Source organism: Lagenorhynchus albirostris, chromosome X (assembly GCF_949774975.1).
Source record: "Lagenorhynchus albirostris chromosome X, mLagAlb1.1, whole genome shotgun sequence".
NCBI classification, from domain to species: domain Eukaryota; kingdom Metazoa; phylum Chordata; class Mammalia; order Artiodactyla; family Delphinidae; genus Lagenorhynchus; species Lagenorhynchus albirostris.
The window spans coordinates 14,800,536-14,822,792 of record NC_083116.1 but is presented as its reverse complement, the minus strand read 5'-3'; the positions used below and the strand labels follow the sequence as shown (position 1 = coordinate 14,822,792).

At 40.4% G+C, this 22,257-nt stretch overlaps 1 protein-coding gene across 4 annotated transcripts in view; it reads right to left on the bottom strand.

Annotated features, from left to right (window-relative positions):
• Positions 1-22,257, bottom strand: part of ARHGEF6 (Rac/Cdc42 guanine nucleotide exchange factor 6) — a 117,941-nt gene that overhangs the window by 47,044 nt on the left and 48,640 nt on the right. For all 4 annotated transcript variants that reach the window (XM_060137456.1, XM_060137455.1, XM_060137458.1 and 1 more), the window contains one exon: positions 14,448-14,518. In XM_060137456.1, the coding sequence (XP_059993439.1) occupies positions 14,448-14,518 (71 nt within the window). The remainder of the gene's footprint in view (positions 1-14,447; positions 14,519-22,257) is intronic.

Here is a 22,257-nt window from a genome sequence, read left to right as displayed (position 1 = left end):
AAAAAGGTTTCTCAATGGCAGCACTATTGATATTTCAGAGCAGATAGCTCTTTGTTGTGAGCAGATGCCCTGTGCACTGTAGAATGTTTAACAACATCCCTGGCATCTACCCACCAGATGTCAGTTGCATGCCACTCCCTACCCCATTATGACAACCAAAAGTGTGTCCAGACATTGCCAGATGTCACCTGAAGGGCAATATCACTCCTAGTTGACAAGGACATAGGCCACAGGGTGGCTTCAAAAGCTAGGGCTTAAGTTGTAGCCCCTCCTCCCAGCCACTCACGTCTACTTTCAGTTTCTCTATTCCTCAGGGAGGAATGCCTACTCTCTAAAGGTGTAAGTGTAAATTTAAGGGCCTGGAGGTACCAGTGCTCTGTGAAATTAATCCAGGAATGGAACAGAAATGTTACCCCTATAGAAAGTCGAAGCACAACAAAGGAAATTACAAACTATCTTGAGATGAATAAAAAAGAAAACACAACATCAAAACTTATGGGATGAAGTTCAAGCAGTTCTTAGAGACTGTAAATAGCTGTAAATGCCTACATCAAAAAGAAGAAAGAGGACTTCTGGTTTCCAGTCCAGCATTTAAGGCATTTGGAAGTCATCACTCCATCCTAAAAGCAAGTAAACAGTTGAACAACTAGAAAAAAACTTTGCTTACATCTGTCAGGGAATTGAGGTCACAGGCAAAAATGGTACACTTAAAATTGGAGAGACAGACAGGCAGATAGAGAATCATAACTTGCTGGACCAGAAGACCATGAGCAGAAGCCTCCGTGGGAAGTGGTATCAGGGTAGGAAAACCTGAACTGTAATTGATGAATTGCTGGGGGCTCAGTGCAGAAACACCTGAGAGTTAAAAACTCTAGGGGGGGGGGCTTCCCTGGTGGCGCAGTGGTTGAGAATCCGCCTGCTGACGCAGGGGACGCGGGTTCCTGCCCCGGTCCGGGAAGATCCCACATGCCGCGGAGCGGCTGGGTCCGTGAGCCATGGCCGCTGAGCGTGTGCTCCGCAACGGGAGAGGCCACAGCAGTGAGAGGCCCGCATACCACCAAAAAAAAAAAAAAAAAAAAACTCTAGGGGGTCCAGTCACAGAGGAGCACACCCACACTTCTGTGACGTTTACCTCCAGAAGCTGTACCAGGTCATCACAATGAAGATAGGAGGAAAATCTCCCTTGTGCTTCAGGAGAGGGAAGGGAAAAGTAGCCATTTTGAAATTTACCAGAGCATTCTGTTCTTCATAACAAGGTCTGCCCTCAAGAAAGTATTTTACCAAACCCTAACCTATTGGGGTTTTATCAGAGCCTAATATACCCAGGGGAAGAGAAATACCCTACTCCAGCTCCCTCCAGCCTTCCTGTCCTATCTAAGGGAGGGGAAAAAAGACTGAGAAACACTGCTGCAGTTCACAATCTAGGGACATAAGCTCACCAAAAGCCTGAGGCCTAATCATAGGACTTGAGAACACTTCCCCTGACCCCATACCTTACCACTATATTACTAAAGGCCTATTTACTGCAGTTCCTCTTACCTAGTACATCACATCTGGCTTCCAACAAAAAATTACAAGGCATATGAAAAGGTAAAAAAATACAGTTTGAAGAGACAGAGCAAACATTAGAACCACAATCAGATATGGTAGGAATATTGGAATTATCAGACCAGGATTTTAATATAACAATGATTAATATGCTATGGGCTCGAATGGAAAAAGTAGACAACATGCAAGAACAGATGGGTATTGTAAGCAGGAATAAATACTGAGAAGGAATAAAAATGAAATGCTAGAGATCAAAAACACTCTAATAGAAATGAAGAATGCCTTTGATGGGCTTGTTAGTAAACTGGACCACTGAAGATAGAAGCTCTGGGCTTGAGGATGTGCCAATAGAAACTTTCAAAACTGAAAAGCAAACAGAAAAAAACCCTGAAAAATGGAACAAAATATCTAAGAACTGTGGGACAACATCTAAAGGTGTAACCTATGTGTGATGAGAATACCAGAAGGAGAATAAAGAGAGAAAGGTACAGAAGAAATATTTGAAACGACAATGACTAAGAATTTCCCCAAATTAATGTCAGACACCAAGCCACAGATCCAGGAAGCTCAGAGAAAACCCAGCAGGATAAATGCCCCCCCCTGCAAAATGTCCCCTAAGCACACCATATTCAAACTCCAGAAAAATCAAAGATAAAGAAAAAAAATCTTGAAAAAAAGCCAGAGGATAAAAATACTTTACCTATAGAGAAGTTAAGATAAGAACTATACGTGACTTGTCAGAAAGCATACAAGCAAGAGTAGAGTGGTGTAAAATATTTAAAGTGTTGGGGGAAAAAAACCCCACCAACCTGGAATTCTGTACCTTGTGAAATTTTCCTTCAAAAGTCAAGCAAAAATAGACTTTCTAGGACAAACAAAAATTGAGGGAATTTTCTGGCCAGCAGACCTGCTTTGCAAAAAGTGGGTTTTTTTTTTTTAAAGTTCAGAGAGGGACTTCCCTGGTGGTCCAGTGGCTAAGACTCTGTGCTCCCAATGCAGGGGGCCCAGGTTCAATCCCTGGTCAGGGAACTAGATCCCACATGCTGCAACTAAGAGTTCGCATGCCACAACGAATATCCCGCCTGCTGCAACTAAGACGCAGTGCAGCCAAATAAATAAATATTTAAAATTTTTAAAAATAAAAAAAATTAAGTTCGGGTGGGATAGGGAGGGTGGGAGGCAGATGCAAGAGGGAGGGGATATGGGGATATAAGTATACGTATAGCTGATTCACTTTGTTATACAGCAGAAACTAACAGAACAATGTAAAGCAATTACACTCCAATAAAGATGTTAAAAAAATAAAATAAAAAATAAAGATCAGAGAGAAAGAAGATGTTATAGGTTAGAAACAGATCTACATAAAGAAAGAAAGCATGAAAGAAGGAATAAGTGAAGATCAAATAAAAACTTATTTTTCTGTAAATCAACTATACCTCAATAAAAAACTTTTATTTTTCTTCTTAATTGATCAAACAGATAACAGTTTGTTCAAAATAATAATAGAAACAATGTATTAGATTATATATATATATATATATATATATAAAATGCTTATGTGTGCTTATGTATAAGTGAAATGAATGACAGCAATGATACAAGGGATAGGAAGGAGGGATTAGGAACACTTTGTTATTGTAAAGTACTTGCACTTGTACCTGTGAAGCAATACAGTGTTATTTGAAAGTGGACTTGGACTAGTTCTAAATGTATATTGCAAACTCTAGGGCAATCACTAAAAAAGTAAAAAAAAAAATTCTAAAACTACACAAGCTACCAAAACTGACTCACAAAGAGGTAGAAAATCTGAATATCTCTATAACAACTAAAGAGATTGAATTAATATTCAAAACAACTTCCCATAAGTTAAAGCCCAGGATGAGAGTGCTTTATTGATTAATTCTACCAAAAATTTAAAGAATTCACATCAATCCTTCACAAACACTTAAAATCCTGGCAAAGAAGAGTGTACAAAGTTAGAGTGTATACTTCTCAATTTCAAAACTTACTAAAAAGCTTCAGTAACAAGACAGTTTAGTACTGGTATAAAATAGATATATAGACCAATGGAATAGAATTGAGAGTCCAGAAATGAACTCATGGTGAACTTATTTTTGACAAGAGTGCTGTGAACTTCCAATAAGGAAAGAGTAGTCTTTTCAAAAAATGGTTCTGGCTAAATGGGAAAAGAATTTGATAAAGAATAGATACATGTATATGTATAATTGAATCACTTTGCTGTACACTTGAAACTAACACAACATTGTTAATCAACTATACTCCAATACAAAATAAAAAGTTTAAAAAAAGGTATATAAAAAGTGGTGCTGGGACTTCCCTGGTGGTGCAGTGGTTGGGAATCCACCTGCCAATGCAGGGGACACGGGTTCAATCCCTGGTCCAGGAAGATCTCACATGCTGCAGAGCAACTAAGCCCATGCGCCACAACTACTGAGCCTGTGCTCTAGAGCTTGTGAGCCACAACTACTGAGCCCGTGTGCCACAACTACTGAAGCCCACGCGCCTAGAGCCCGTGCTCCGCAACAAGAGAAGCCACCGCAACGAGAAGCCCAGGCACCGCAAAGAAGAGTAGCCTGCACTCTCCGCAACTAAAGAAGGCCCGTGCACAGCAACAAAGACCCAACGTAGCCAAAAATAAATTAAATAAATAAAAACAACCAAAAAACAAAAACAAAAAATACATGTACCCTTTGATTGTGCAATCCCTCTTTAAAGAAAAAAAAAGTGGTGCTGGGACCACTGAATAACTACATACAAAGAAAGAATTACTCCTACTTCACACCATATACAAAAATTAACTCAAAATGGATTCAAGAGTTAAAACTACAAAACTCTTAGAAGAAAACAGAGGAGGAAATCTTCCTGATCTTGAATTCAGCAATGGATTCTTGGATGACACCAAAAGCACAAGCAACAAGAGAAAAAATAGATAAACTGAAATTCATGAAAATTGAAAACTTTTATGTATCACAGGACATTATCAAGAAAGTAAAAAGACAACCCACAGAATGGGGAAAATATCTACAAATCATATATTTGAAAAGGTTCTACTATTCAGAATATATAAAGGACTCTTACAACTCAACAATAATCAGTTAAAAGTTGGCCAAGGATTTAAATAGACATTTCTCCAAAGAAGATATACAAATGGCCAATAAGCACATAAAAAGATACTCAACATAGTTAACCATTAGGGAAATGCTAATCAAAACCACAATACTACTTCACACTCATTAGGGTGGCTATAATAAAAAGAAAAAAATAGAAAGAACAAGTGTTGGTGAGGGTGTGGAGAAACTGGGACCCTCATACACTGCTGGTGGGAAAGTCAAAAATTGTAACTGCTGTGGAAAAGTTTGGCAGTTCCTCAAAAAGTTAGACATAGAGTTATTATATGACCCAGTAATTCCACTCCTAGAGAAATGAAAACATATGTCTGTGCAAAAATTTGCACATCAATTTTCACAGCAGCATTATAAATAATAACCAAAAAGTGGAAATAATCCAAAGGTCCATAAACAAAACCTGGTATATATCCATAATATGGAAGATTTAATCCGTCATTAAAAGCAATGAAGGGACTTCCCTGGTGGTCCAGTGGTTAAGAATCCGCCTTCCAATGCAGGGGACACAGGCTCGATCCCTGGTCGGGAAACTAAGATCCCACATGCTGCGGGGCAGCTAAGCCTGTGCACTCTAGAGCCTGCACACCACAACTAAAGAGCCCGTGCACTGCAACTACGAGCCTGCATACCACAACGAAGATCCCGTATGCCGCAACTAAAACCCGACACAGGCAAATAAATTAATTAATTAAAAAAATACTTTCCTTCTTTAAAAAAAAAAAATGAAGTACTGATACATTCTACAACATGGATGAACCTTGACAATACTATGCTAAAAAAGAAGTCAAACACAAAAGAACAGATATTGTATGATTCAATTTATATGAAACATCCAGGATAGGGAAGACCCATAGAGATGCAAAGTCGATTAGTGGTTGTCAAGGGCTGGAGGGAGTGACTACAAACGGGTACAGGGTTTCTTACTGAGGTGATGAAAATGCTGGAAAGTAAGATGGTGGTGATCATCACACAACTCTGTTAATTTACTAAAAATCAGTGAATTGTACACTTTAAAGTGGCGATTTTTGTGCTGTGTGAATTATGTGTCATTATAGTTGTTATTTTAAAGTCAAAGCACAAATTTCTCATCTGTTAATAGAAACTTTTCTGTTTTTTCTCTGACTCCAAGTCCTCATCCAGTAGTGTCCTTCCAAACTCAAATGTGTCCATTGTTAGCGGTCTCTGCCCAGCTGGGCTGCTGTTCATTGCAATGTGTTAAATAATCATTTATACTCATGCTCAGCACTAGGATTCATTTTTTTATTCTTAAAAATGGAGAGAGCTGCACTAGAATTCAACAGTACCACATTTTATTAAGAGGTAAAACTCATAGGCAGACTACCGTTTTAGCAACATTTGTCTACAGTATTTGTATTGGAGGAAAAAGAGGATGGTGGCCTGGCTTCCCACTTATATTCAGGAGAGAATGAAGTCATCTCATCATCTCCTTTGTTCACATTTTTCTAAAGAGACCATGTCTGGTAATGAGCCATCTCACATCCTCAACCTTGCTTTCAAGCACTGTTGTCTGTAACCGTCACACTACCCAAAGTATAATGTCCATTGAAAAAAAAGAAAAACAAAACAAAACAGTCATTGCCTGAGGGAATTTTTAAATTAGAAAATTCACGGACATTATTTGTATCACAAAATGTGATTTTTAAGACATTTAAACATCACTGCTTTAATTCCATGGTTGCTATAATTCAACATTCCTCCCCCCATTGAAACAGTTTTATTATTTTAACTTCCTTTAAAATGCTATCACAGGTAGTTCCTTTAAGAGAAAGCACTAAGATGTTGCAAGAAAGGTGCCAACTGTCCTGCTCCGGGGGATTTAATTGCGAGGCGAAGCAGCACACTTTCTAAGGGTTCCATCTGTGCTGGAACCACTCATATGGGACAAACGGAGGTAGGAAGGCAGACACGCCCTGCTGCCTTTGAGTAAGTTCTGGAGAGCTGAATGGAAACACACACTAAACTCATATTGTTGCAAGTCTTGAGGGTGGCTAAATGCTGACTTTACAAGCTAAATTGACACAGGTGATTAATGAGTCCTTCATTAAATAATGCAAAATTTGTTTGAATGATGATGTACTAAATAGCATTGCCCTTGCTGTGGTTTGATTAGTAGAAATGCTCATCAGGGTGGATGCCTGGGATTCTCTCCCAAATTCACTTGGCTTTTTATTGCTTTCCTCAATCTCAGAAGACCAACTGATGAACTGCGGAGACTGGTTCTTTATTTTTCAGGCCACAGGGCATCTACTGTAAAAGGATAAAAAGGGAAGCAGACAGAGAAGGCTATGTGTTCCCAAACAGAAGGCCTCAGTGGTGAGTCAGAACGCAAACAGTTTGGCAGGCCAACCAACTTCAGAGCAGTACAATCTGATCGAGATGAAATCCACTCAAATACTAAAATGGACTGTGTCCAGACATTGCCTTTGCCTCTCTGACTCCATCTTCACAAGGACAACAGAGTATCCTTTTGCTCAATTAACCTCTGACTAAATTCAGAATAAAACAGATGGTGAGAAGCCATAGAAAAAAGAGGTGGAGGCCTTTTGTACCTCCGTCCTGGGCTATTGATTTTCCAGTAAAATATATTTCCTCCATTTCCTGGAAAGGCTTTAGAGTGAGTTCATTTTTATAACTCTGTTTTCCATAAGGGAACAAGTCATATAAGTCTGAAGAAATTATTTTAAGAGGCTAAAATGCATAAACAAAAGCTGGAAACAGAGATACACCCCATGATAAAGGAAGATTATAATGGCCCCAGGAAACCTTAATCTAAGCAAAACCATCATATTGTAGGAATTCTGAGATAAGTATATGCCTGCAAAAACGGGTTCATGTTGGTAAACTCCTAGGAGATGGGTAAAGGTAATACACTACGGTATTTATGTCATACTTGAAGTATATGGCAGAAGAGCTCGCCTGTTTACATTCAAGTGCAGTGATCAATTTCACCCCTCCAGGTCCTTGGTTTTCACAAAACAAGCAGCACTCTTGCCCTGTTATGGACAGATTCTGCAAAACAGAGATGGACTCTGAAAACTCTTGTCACCTCCCTGACCTCAGATGGAAGATATGGATGAGTTAGGCAGGAAATGGGTAGGTAAAAAAGAATAGGGGATATAGAGAAGGAATAACTGGATAGATGTGTAAGGTAGTTTAGGCTGGTGGTTTTAAAAAAGGGAGGGTGCACAGAGGTTTTTTAGGGCAGTGAAATTACTCTGAACAACACTGTAATGGTGGATACGTGTCATTATACATTTATCCAAACCCACAGAATGCCCAACACCAAGAGTGAATGGTAATGTAAACTCTGGACTTTGGTGCTAATGATGGGTCAATGTAGGTTCATCAATTGTCACAAATGTCCCACGCTGGTGGGAGATGCTGATCCTGGGGGAGCCTGTGCATGTGTGTGGGTAGGTGGTATACAGGACATCTCCAACCTTTGGATCAATTTTGCTGTGAACCTAGAACTGCTCTAAAAAATAAAGTTTCTTTTAGAAGGGTAGATAAGCACTAGAAACGCAGAGAAAATTCAGGGTGGGAGCAAGTGGGTAAATAGATGAGTGAGAGAGAAAAGGGGGGTAAACAGAAGATGGGTGGCAGAAGCAAGAACTACAGGAGGCTTCCTGGGATTCTGATGTGATTGAACGGGTTTCAGATTTCTTCCCACCTTTCCGACCGCACGGAGGTTCTGGTAAGACATCTGCCACACGTTACAATAAAGGAGAAGAAAGTTAGAAAAAATAAATAATACTGGCCCTTACTGATTATATTTTCCTATTTGGATGTAGGGAAATGTCACCTCTCACTCTGCAGCTAGATGCTCATCCCCAGAGTTCAGTACAGGCAGACCTCGTTTTATTGCGTTTTGCTTTATTGCGCTTCACGGATATTGTGGGTTTTCCACAAATGGAAGGTTTGTGGCAACCCTGCATCAAGCAAGTCTATTGGCGCCGTTTTTCCAACAGCATTTGCTCACTTCATGTCTCTGTGTCACTTTTGGTAATTCTCGCAATACCCCAAACCTTTTCATTACTATTATATTTGTTATGTGACCAGTGATCTTTGATGTGACTATTGCAAAAAGATTACAACTCGCTGAAGGCTCAGATGTTGGCGAGCATTTTTTAGCAATAAAATTTTTTTAAATAAGGTGTGTCCATTGTTTTTTAAGACAATGCCATTGCACACTTAACAGACTACAGTAAAGTGTAAACATAACTTTTATATGCACTGGGAAAACAAACAACTCATGTAACTCGCTTTATTGTGATGGTCTGGAACTGAACTGGCAATACCTTTGAGGTGTGCCTATATTAGGATTATTGTGAGTCTGGCCTATTTGTGGCAGCACGAGGGACTGCATTCTTACACTGGGCTGCACCAGTTGCAATAAATACGAATTTCACCCTCCGAGAGGCATTTTGATGGGGATAGAAGAGAACGCAGTCCATTCTGTGACCTGCAGGGACGGACTGCAGGCACGCACATTCTTGCCTGGATGAATGTGCTCGCAGGGTTCCCCCTGCCTGATTTCCCTTCCAGCTCTTCTCTGCTTATCTAAGTCCTGACATGGCATCATCCTCTCTCCCATTCAACCTTTCCCTTTATTGGTTCTCAAATTTTAGTTTAGTGAGTATCAGCTCACCTCGGGGGGGATGGAGAGAAGGGGGCTGAGGGGGTGTTAAAAATGCTGTTTCCTGGGACCTATTGCCAGAGATTCTGATGTAACAAGCCAGATGTGGAGACCAGATATCTGCAGTTTTAACAGTCTCCCTGGGGGCTTTCAAATGCAAAAGATCCCCCAACCACATTTGGAGCAACTCATTTTAGGACAGTTTATAACTTGACATCACTGTCTGCCACGTGGCTTATACCATCATGTCTGTCCTGTCTTCCCAGTGAGACCATGGGTGCCAAGACCTAAGCACTGCATGCAAATTAAGCCTGACAACTAAGCTACATAGATTCCTCTTTCTTTTCTTTTCTTTTTTTTAGTTTTATTGAGGTCTAATTGACAAATAAAAATTGTATATATTCAAGGTATACAACTTGATATTTTGATATATGTATACATTGTGAAATGATCACTACAATCAAGCTAATTAACACACCCATCACCTCTCATAGTTACCATTTTCTATTGTTGTGCTTATTATTAATTTTTTAATCCCTCCTGGCATGTAACATCAACTTACAATAGGCAAAGAGAGCCAATGAGAAGATTATTAGAAAAATAATTCAGAGAAAATGATATGCTTTTCCTCAGTAGTAAGAGAAGTTTAACAAATGGCAGTGAATTCTGAGGACAATGAAGGAAGCAAGGTCAGGAGCAGCAAAAGCCTCTAGGCTGCCATGTCCCTAAAGGATGAGCTAAACTCTCATTCAAAACAACGGGCCAGGAGAGGCCAAGCCTCAGTTAGATGCATTAAACATGCCCCTCTGAAGAAGGCAGGAAGGAAGGAAACTACTTTTTGACATGTACTGTTTACATCATCATTCAGTGCTAAATATTTTGTATTTCGTTGATGACTTCCTTTTAATCCAAGGTTTTTTGAGCTTTAAAAAAAAAAAGCCTCATGGCAGATGCAGGTCTGAGTTGGGTACCCCATGCCACTCGTGATGACACCGGAGAACTTCTAAACATTTCAAAACTGATGTGCCACCAGAAGCATATCGAGGCCTAAATGGGGCTGAAATCAGCAGACAATCCCTTGGAAACCTGAAAAAGGGGAGAGAACGTCTGCAGACTTGCAAATTCCAAGAGGTCTCTATCCTGCCCAAGTTTACAGGATACGACAGTTAATTTTATGTGTCAACTTGTCTGGGTCACGAGGTGCCCAGATTAAATAATATTTCTGGGCATGTCTGTCAGGGTGTTTCCAGATGAGATGAGCCTTTGAATCAGTAGCCTGAGTAAAGCAGATTGCCCTCCCCAATATGTGTAGGCATCATCCAATCTGTTGAGGGCCCATATAGAACAAAAAGGTGGAGGAAGGGAGAATTTGCTCACTCTGCCTGACTTCTTGAGCTGGGACATCAGTCCTCTACCCAAGGACTGGAATTTACACCATTAGCTCTCCTGGTTCTCAGGCCTGTGGACTTGTACCGAACTATACCACCATCTGTCCTGGGTCTTCAGCTTACACATGGCAGATCGTGGGACTTCTCAGCCTCCATAATCACGGGAGCCAATTACTTACAGTAAATCTCTTTATATGGATCCTGTTGGTTCTGTCTCTCTGGAGAACCCTGACTAATACACATGACCAAAATAAAGGAAGCATTTGGACTAGCAAGGACTCGCTGAATGCAAGAGCATAAGAACAGGTCTGGTCAGCGACAGTATTGTCAGGGTCTGAGAATAGAAAAATCTCCATGAAGGAGAAATAATAAAGAATACATAATTTCTGTTTAAAATACACACACACACACACACACGTCATAGGCAATATATATGTATATATGTGCACACGTGTGCACACACGCGCACACGCACACACACACATAGACATCTACCTCAAAGAAAGATTGTCATGAGATTCACCAAGATGTTAATAGTGATCATCTCTGAGTGGTGGGATTACAGGTGATATTTATTTTCTTCTTTATACTTTTCCTGAACTGTCTGACTTTTTTAAAATCATTGTTTACATAATGTTATGTAGTCAGAAAAGAAATACTTCCTGTTTTAAAAAAAATGAAGTAAAAATTAGTCACTACTGCCCTTATAGTACTAGCAACAGAAAATGTCTACAATTACTGACTCTTAGAGAGGATAAGAGTTAATATAAGATCATATGGGAAATAAAATTCGTTACATTTTTACCAAAGAAAAAAAGATCAGATGCGGACGTCTTACATGTGGGTGAACTTGATTTTCCAGGTCTCCAAATACTGTGGGTGAGCTAGAATTATTTTGGTTTGTCTAAGGTATTCAACACAGATTGGGAGGGCAATCAGAACACTCAGAACATATTTTGAATTAGTTGCTGCTAAAAATTTGCCTAAATACTCAAAAATGTGAATTAGAAAAAAACACCAACAATCAACCCAAATCCCTTCACATGCATATCTAGTTACAACAACATGTCTAACTGGTCTCAATAATTCAGCAATATTTACACCACAGCTCTACAGTTCCTTCCCAGGCCATCATGGGCTCTCCAAGACCTTCTGTTATTAAGTTTGGTTTGAGACAAAATCTATCAAAATTTAAATACATATATATATATTTTGGCTCAACAATTTAACTTCTAGGAATCCACCTCACAGATCTTTTTTTTTTTCACCTCACAGATCTTTATATACTTTGCCAAAGTTACACACACAGGATGTTCACTGCAGAATTGTTTATAATTGCGAGGAACCAGAAATAATGTACATGAACTCCAACAGGAGATGGGTGATAGAAACTACAGTACAGGGGCTTCCCTGGTGGCACAGTGGTTGAGAATCCGCCTGCCAATGCAGGGCACATGGGTTCGAGCCCTGGTCCAGGAAGATCCCACATGCCACGGAGCAACTAAGCCCATGTGCCACAACTACTGAGCCTGCACTCTAGAGCCCACAAGGCACAACTACTGAGCCCGCATGCTGCAACTACTGAAGCCCGCACACCCTAGAGCCGGTGCTCCACAACAAGAGAAGCCACCACAGTGAGAAGCCCATGCACCGCAACAAAGAGTAGCCCCCGCTCGCCATGACTACAGAAAGCCCGCGGGCAGCAAAAAGACTCAACACAGCCAAAAATAAAATTAATTAAAAAATAAAAGAGAAACTACAGTACGTCCAGAGTTGGTATATAGTATATATGGGGTTTACATAACGCCCATAAGAATCACAGAGGTTAGTCTGCCTTGGATAATCCCAGCATTTTAAATTGGTAGACTAAGCAGAGGCAGAGAGAGACTGAAAGCAGAGCGATGGTGTGCTCCAGGTCCGCAGGGAGAAGCAGCTACGGTAACACTTTCACCTACCATTTGACTGTGCCCTTCTGTTAAAAATTAAATCCTTGGGGGTCGCCTGGAAGCTAAAAGTGGTCAGAACCAGAGGCAGGGGGGAATTATGTGAAGGTGGTCAAAAGGTACAAACTTGCAGTTTTAAGATAAATAAGTACTAGGGATGTAATGTACAACATGATAAATACAATTGACTCTGTTGTATGCTCTTCATGACAGTTGTTGAGAGTAAATCCTGAGGAGTTCTCATCACAAGGAAAACATTTTTTTTTATTTTTTAAATTTTGTAACTCTATGAGATGATGGATATTCAATGACTGATTGGGGTCATCATTTCATGATGTATGTAAGTCACATCAGTATGCTGTACACCTTAAACTTACACAGTGCTGCATGTCAATTATATGTCAATAAAACTGGAAGAAAAAAAGGAAATAGAAGGTAAATAAATAATTGAAAATGATATAATGTTAAGTGACAACTCAGGACACAAATTGTGTATATAGTATGATTGCAACTATGTAATGATATATAGCTATATAGGTGTAGGAAAAAAAGGCATCAAAATACTGCCAGTTTAAAAAGAAAAAGTGATCAGGGATGAAGAGAGAAGGGAGCCTAGCTCTGTTGGGTAACGTTTTAACCTCGGAAATGTAAGAGGAAGAACAGTGACAAAATTATCCCCTATGATTATTGTCCAGGTTACCTATGAAGCTCCTACTTGATTCTTCATGCCAACTACTGTTCATGTCATCATTACAGAGCAAATGCACTGAAGAATGAAATTCCATTTTTTGAAACCAAATGTATAGAGAGATTTAAAAACTGTTTAGGGACTTCCCTGTCAGTCCAGTGATTAGGACTCCACACTTCCACTGCAGGGGGCACGGGTCCGATCCCTGGTTGGGGAACTAAGATCCCACAAGCCGCGTGGTGCGGCCAAAAATAAAATAAAATTTAAAAATAAAAATAAAAACTGTTTATCCATGGACACATGAAAGGAGCACATAGTACAAATGCACATAGAGCATTGGGTGAAAAGTGAAACTGTATTTCAGCTGTGATGGGGAAGATGACAGGGATGCTAGACAGGGAGACTTAGAGGTCATGATGACTTGACCTTTTCATTGCTGACTGGGCCAAGTCTGGAAAGGAGACATGGAGGAAAGCAGAGAGTAGATTAAGGAAAAGGATACGATTTCTTTTTCAAATGGGAACTTATTTTGAGTATTGCACATGCCCTATTTATAGCTAATATATTTTGACATATCTGTGCTCAAGCCAGAGCCATCTCATTCCTCCCTCTGTGCCAAAGGGCAGTCTTCCCTTTGGGCTCTCCTCAAGAACAAGGTTGATAATATTTCAGAGGCTATCGTAACTGGTTGATTGATTCTAAAATAAAATCACAGTATGCAATCACTTAAAACGTATTGCATTAGAGGAACTTGGGAATTCACCTCCTAACTATCTGGTAAGGCTAGATCTAACTGCTAAATTTCCCCATAATGTCTACATATTAGCTGATTTCTCTTTTGTTGCAGTTTAGTAGACCTTGCTCTGAACCTTTGTGCTACCCTTGAATTTCTCAGTACAGTGGTTGTAAAACTTCTAGACATCTGTAACAAGCCTACAAATAAAAGAGCTCCACTGTCATTAGTGGAGACCCTTGCAATGCAACTTTTTCCAGTCTTCCACTGGTGTCGCCTCAACACATCAGTGGTTCTCCATGTAGAGAGTCAAGAAAATTTTTGTTCATCATCTGAACACTCACCACAGTATAATAATTCTTGGTAAGTGGAGTAGTTTCAAATCCTTTGACAGCCTTGGGGGAGAGAGGTCTCTCTGTGAAAAAGACATTTAAATTATGTTAATATTATACAGGTGTAAGATGAACAGTTTATAACATAGGGCAACTAACATACTATAAATATTGTCAAGTGGAAGGCTCAGTGGAAATGTACATTCCCAAAGAAGTGAAAGTATAATCTTACTAAACTACAGCTGGTCAAGCTAGAGGTGTTTTTTTTTGTTTTTTGGTTTTTTTTTGCGGTACGCGGGCCTCTCACTGTTGTGGCCTCTCCCGTTGCGGAGCACAGGCTCCAGACGCGCAGGCTCAGCGGCCATGGCTCACGGGCCCAGCTGCTCTGCGGCATGTCGGATCTTCCCGGACCGGGGCACGAACCCGTGTCCCCTGCATCGGCAGGCGGACTCTCAACCACTGCGTCACCAGGGAAGCCCTAGCCTTTCTTAATGACAGGGTCAAGGCAAGAATTTCAGTTCCAGTTTGGGCTGTTTCTTCACTCCAGTCTGCCTCTCCATTCAACTTATTCAAAACAGATAAGCAAAGCCAATGCTAACCAAATATGTATATTTGTATCTTGTATATGTATAACAAATATGTATATTTGTATCTTGCAACTTACTATACAAGAATAATAGCAGCCATCCTTTCTTAGGGCTGTCTATTGTGCCAAAAACAAAATAATCAGAATCTTTAATACACTGAAAACTAGCAGAAAATTCTTCTTTTATGTATCATTTTAATATCATTATGCTGTGCTATAAAAAGATGCCTTTCTTTTACAAAGTTCACCTTACCCATATATACACTAATATGTATAAAATAGATAACTAATAAGAACCTGCTGTATAAAAAATAAAATAAAATTCAAAAAAAAGAAGCCATTTAGGTTATAGGTTCTCACTACACCTAATACCCTCTCTGAATTTTGCAAAGTGGTATTACTCAGGTACCAAGGGCCTAGAGAAGAAAGAAGATTTGGGAGAATATGCAGCATGTCCCTGCCTCTATACAAGACTTCTTGGTTTCACAGCCAAACACTAAGCTGCTTTAACACCCCCTAAGATTTTATTAGATAATTCAAATAATTTTAGTGCCACATCTCTATATGTGGTTTCTGATGAGTTCTATGAGTACGTAAACACACACTTCTGTCATACAGTATTTAAAGAAATATAGTTTATATAATAAATACTATATCTAGTACAATAACCCACAATTTTATTAGAACTGAAAATCCTAAACAGACCTGACTGGTTTTCAGAATATCCTATGCTAGCCCCTCTCACAGTACTCTGTGGCATATATTTACACTCTAAATGAAATAAATTTAGGGGCTTCCCTGGTGGCGCACTGGTTAAGAATCCTCCTGCCAATGCAGGGGACATGGGTTCGAGCCCTGGTCCGGGAAAATCCCACATGCCGCAGACCAAATAAGCCCGTGTGCCACAACTACTGAGCCTGTGCTCTAGAGCTCGTGAGTCACAACTGCTGAGCCCACGTGCCACAACTACTGAAGCCCGTGCGCCTAGAGCCCTGCTACACAACAAGAAAAGCCACCGCAATGAGAAGCCCACGCACCGCAACGAAAAGTAGGCCCGGCTTCCGGGAAGATGGCGGAAGAGTAACACGCAGAGATCACCTTCCTCCCCACAGATACACCAGAAATACATCTACACGTGGAACAACTCCTACAGAACACCTACTGAACGCTGGCAGAAGACCTCAGACCTCCCAAAAGGCAAGAAACCCCGCCACGTACCTGGATAGGGCAAAAGAAAAAAGAATAAACAGAGACAAAAGAATAGGGACGGGACCTGCACCAGTGGGAGAGAGCTGTGAAGGAGGGAAAGTTTCCACACACTAGGAAGCCCCTTCGCGGGCGGAGACTGCGGGTGGCGGAAGGGGAGAAGCTTCGGAGCCGCGGAGGAGAGCGCAGCCACAGGGGTGCGGAGGGAAAAACGGGGAGATTCCCGCACAGAGGATCGGTGCCGACCGGCACTCACCAGCCCGAGAGGCTTGTCTGCTCACCCGCTGGGGCGGGCGGGGCTGCGAGCTGAGGCTCGGGCTTCGGTCGGAGCGCAGGGAAAGGACTGGGGTTGGCGGCGTGAACACAGCCTGAAGGGGTTAGTGCGCCTCGGCTAGCCGGGAGGGAGTCCGGGGAAAAGTCTGGACCTGCCGAAGAGGCAAGAGACTTTCTCTTCCCTCTTTGTTTCCTGGTGCGTGAGGAGAGGGGATTAAGAGCGCTGCTTAAAGGAGCTCCAGAGACGGGCGCGAGCCGCGGCTAAAAGCGCGGACCCCAGAGACGGGCATGAGACGCTAAGGCTGCTTCTGCCGCCACCAAGAAGCCTGTGTGCGAGCACAGGTCACTCTCCACACCCCCCTTCCGGGGAGCCTGTGCAGCCCGCCACTGCCAGGGTCCCGGGATCCAGGGACAACTTACCCGGGAGAACGCACGGCGCGCCTCACGCTGGTGCAACGTCACGCCGGCCTCTGCCGCCGCAGGCCCGCCCCGCACTCCGTGCCCCTCCCTCCCCCCGGCCTGAGTGAGCCAGAGCCCCCGAATCAGCGGCTCCTTTAACCCCATCCTGTCTGAGCAAAAAACAGACGCCCTCCAGCGACCTACACGCACAGGCGGGGCCAAATCGAAAGCTGAGCCCCGGAAGGTGTGGGAACAAAGAAGAGAAAGGGAAATCTCTCCCAGCAGCCGCAGAAGCAGCGGATTAAAGCTCCACAATCAACTTGATGTCTGTGGAATACATCAATACAAAACGAATCATCCCAAATTGAGGACGTGGACTTTGAGAGCAAGATTTATGCTGTATAGCTTTGCTTCCACCAGTTGTCCTAGGGTTCTATCCGTCCGTTTTTTTGTTTGTTTCTTTGTTTTTGTTCTTTTTTCTTAATAATTATGTTTTTATTTTAATAACTTTATTATATTTTATCTTACTTTATTTTATTTTACTTTATCTTCTTTCTTTCTTTCTTTTTTCCTCCTTCCCTCCTTCCTTCCTTCCTCCCTCCCTCCCTCCTTTCTTTCTTTCGTTCTTTCTTTCTACTTCTACTAATTCTTTCTTTCTACTTTTTCTACCTTTTATTCTGAGCCGTGTGGATGAAAGGCTCTTGGTGCTGCAGCAAGGAGTCAGTGCTGTGCCTCTGAGGTGGGAGAGCCAACTTCAGGACACTGGTCCACAAGAGACCTCCCAGCTCTACATAATATCAAATGGTGAAAATCTCCCAGAGATCTCCATCTCAACACCAGCACCCAGCTTCACTCAATGAACAGCAAGCTACAGTGCTGGACATCCTATGCCAAACAACTCGCAAGACAGGAACACAACTGCACCCATTAGCAGAGAGGCTGCCCCAAATCATAATAAGTCCACAGACACCCCAAAACACACCACCAGACGTGAACCTGCCCACCAGAAAGACAAGATTCAGCCTCATGCACCAGAACACAGGCACTAGTCCCTTCCACCAGGAAGCCTACACAACCCACTGAACCAAACTTAGCCACTGGGGACAGACACCAAAAACAACGGGAACTGCAAGCCTGCAGCCTGCAAAAACGAGACCCCAAACACAGTAAGATAAGCAAAATAAGAAGACAGAAAAACACACAACAGACGAAGGAGCAAGATAAAAACCCACCAGACCTAACAAATGAAGAGGAAATAGGCAGTCTACCTGAAAAAGAATTCAGAATAATGATAGTAAAGATGATCCAAAATCTTGGAAATAGAATGGACAAAATGCAAGAAACATTTAAAAAGGACCTAGAAGAACTAAAGCTGAAACAAACAATGATGAACAACACAATAAATGAAATGAAAAACACTCTAGATGGGATCAATAGCAGAATAACTGAGGCAGAAGAATGGATAAGTGACCTGGAAGATAAAAGAGTGGAAATAACTACTGCAGAGCAGAATAAAGGAAAAAGAATGAAAAGAACTGAGGACAGTCTCAGAGACCTTTGGGACAACATTAAACGCATTATAGGGGTTCCAGAAGAAGAAGACAAAAAGAAAGGGACTGAGAAAATATTTGAAGAGATTGTAGTTGAAAACTGCCCTAATATGGGAAAGGAAATAGTTAATCAAGTCCAGGAAACACAGAGAGTCCCATACAGCATAAACCCAAGGAGAAATATGCCAAGACACATATTAATCAAACTGTCAAAAATTAAATACAAAGAAAACATATTAAAAGCAACAAGGGAAAAACAACAAATAACACACAAGGGAATCCCCATAAGGTTAACAGCTGATCTTTCAGCAGAAACTCTGCAAGCCAGAAGGGAGTGGCAGGAGATATTTAAAGTGATGAAGGAGAAAAACCTGCAACCAAGATTACTCTACCCAGCAAGGATCTCATTCAGATTTGATGGAGAAATCAAAACCTTTACAAACAAGCAAAAGCTGAGAGAGTTCAGCACCACCAAACCAGCTTTACAACAACTGCTAAAGGAACTTCTCTAGGCAAGAAACACAAAAGAAGGAAAAGACCTACAATAACGAACCCAAAACAGTTAAGAAAATGGGAATAGGAACATACATATCGATAATTACCTTAAATGTAAATGGATTAAATGATCCCACCAAAAGACACAGATTGGCTGAATGGATACAAAAACAAGACCCATATATTTGCTGTCTACAAGAGACCCACTTCAGACCTAGAGACACATACAGACTGAAAGTAAGGGGATGCAAAAAGATATTTCATGCAAATGGAAACCAAAAGAAAGATGGAGTAGCAATTCTCATATCAGACAAAATAGACTTTAAAATAAAGACTATTTGAAGAGACAAAGAAGGACACTACATAATGATCAAGGGATCGATCCAAGAAGAAGATATAATAATTGTAAATATTTATGCACCCAACATAGGAGCACCTCAATACATAAGGCAAATACTAACAGCCATAAAAGGGGAAATCGACAGTAACACATTCATAGTAGGGGACTTTAACACCCCACTTTCACCAATGGACAGATCATCCAAAATGAAAATAAATAAGGAAATACAAGCTTTAAATGATACATTAAACAAGATGGACTTAATTGATATTTATAGGACATTCCATCCAAAAACAACAGAATACACATTTTTCTCAAGTGCTCATGGAACATTCTCCAGGATAGATCATATCTTGGGTCACAAATCAAGCCTTGGTAAATTTAAGAAAATTGAAATTGTATCAAGTATCTTTTCTGACCACAATGCTATGAGACTAGATATCAATTACAGGAAAAGATCTGTAAAAAATACAAACACATGGAGGCTGAACAATACACTACTTAATAATGAAGTGATCACTGAAGAAATCAAAGAGGAAATAAAAAAATACCTAGAAACAAATGACAATGGAGACACAACGACCCAAAATCTATGGGATGCAGCAAAAGCAGTTCTAAGAGGGAAGTTTATAGCAATACAATCCTACCTTAAGAAACAGGAAACATCTCGAATAAACAACCTAACCTTGCACCTAAAGCAATTAGAAAAAGAAGAACAAAAAAACCCCAAAGTTAGCAGAAGGAAAGAAATCATAAAAATCAGATCAGAAATAAATGAAAAAGAACTGAAGGAAATGATAGCAAAGATCAATAAATCTAAAAGCTGGTTCTTTGAGAAGATAAACAAAATTGATAAACCATTAGCCAGACTCATCGAGAAAAAAAGGTAGAAGACTCAAATAGAATTAGAAATGAAAAAGGAGAAGTAACAACGGACACTGCAGAAATACAAAAGATCACGAGAGATTACTACAAGCAACTGTATGCCAATAAAATGGACAACCTGGAAGAAATGGACAAATTCTTAGAAATACACAATGTGCCAAGATTGAATCAGGAAGAAATAGAAAATATGAACAGACCAATCACAAGCACTGAAATTGAAACTGTGATTAAAACTCTTCCAACAAACAAAAGCCCAGAACCAGATGGCTTCACAGGCGAATTCTATCAAACATTTAGAGAAGAGCTAACACCTATCCTTCTCAAACTCTTCCAAAATATAGCAGAGGGAGGAACACTCCCAAACTCATTCTACGAGGCCACCATCACCTTGATACCAAAACCAGACAAGGATGTCACAAAGAAAGAAAACTACAGGCCAATATCACTGATGAACATAGATGCAAAAATCCTCAAAAAAATACTAGCAAACAGAATCCAACAGCACATTAAAAGGGTCATACACCATGATCAAGTGGGCTTTATTCCAGGAATGCAAGGATTCTTCAATATACGCAAAACAATCAATGTGATAAACCATATTAACAAATTGAAGGAGAAAAACCATATGATCATCTCAATAGATGCAGAGAAAGCTTTCGACAAAATTCAACACCCGTTTATGATAAAAACCCTGCAGAAAGTAGGCATAGAGGGAACTTACCTCAACATAATAAAGGCCATATATGACAAACCCACAGCCAACATCATCCTCAATGGTGAAAAACTGAAAGCATTTCCACTAAGATCAGGAAGAACACAAGGTTGCCCACTCTCACCACTATTATTCAACATAGTTTTGGAAGTTTTAGCCACATCAATCAGAGAAGAAAAGGAAATAAAAGGAATGCAAATCGGAAAAGAAGAAGTAAAGCTGTCACTGTTTGCAGATGACATGATACTATACATAGAGAATCCTAAAGATGCTACCAGAAAACTACTAGAACTAATCAATGAATTTGGTAAAGTAGCAGGATACAAAATGAATGCACAGAAATCTCTGGCATTCCTATACACTAGTGATGAAAAATCTGAAAGTGAAATCAAGAAAACACTCCCATTTACCATTGCAACAAAAAGAATATCTAGGAATAAACCTACCTAAGGAGACAAAAGACCTGTATGCAGAAAATTATAAGACGATGATGAAAGAAATTAAGATGATACAAATAGATGGAGAGATATACCATGTTCTTGGATTGGAAGAATCAACATTGTGAAAATGACTCTACTACCCAAAGCAATCTATAGATTCAATGCAATCCCTATCAAACTACCACTGGTATTTTTCACAGAACTAGAAAAAAAATTTTCACAATTTGTATGGAAACACAAAAGACCCCGAATAGCCAAAGCAATCTTGAGAACGAAAAACAGAGCTGGAGGAATCAGGCTCCCTGACTTCAGACTATACTACAAAGCTACAGTAATCAAGACAGTATGGTACTGGCACAAAAACAGAAAGATAGATCAATGGAACAGGATAGAAAGCCCAGAGATAAACCCACGCACATATGGTCACCTTATTTTGATAAAGGAGGCAGGAATGTACAGTGGAGAAAAGACAGCCTCTTCAATAAGTGGTGCTGGGAAAACTGGACAGGTACATGTAAAAGTATGAGATTTGATCACTCCCTAACACCATACACAAAAATAAGCTCAAAATGGATTAAAGACCTAAATGTAAGGCCAGAAACTATCAAACTCTTAGAGGAAAACAAAGGCAGAACACTCTATGACATAAATCACAGTAAGATCCTTTTTGACCCACCTCCTAGAGAAATGGAAATAAAAACAAAAATAAACAAATGGGACCTAATGAAACTTCAAAGCTTTTGCACAGCAAAGGAAACCATAAACAAGACCAAAAGACAACCCTCAGAATGGGAGAAAATATTTGCAAATGAAGCAACTGACAAAGGATTAATCTCCAAAATTTACAAGCAGCTCATGCAGCTCAATAACAAAAAACCAAACAACCCAATCCCAAAATGGGCAGAAGACCTAAATAGACATTTCTCCAAAGAAGAT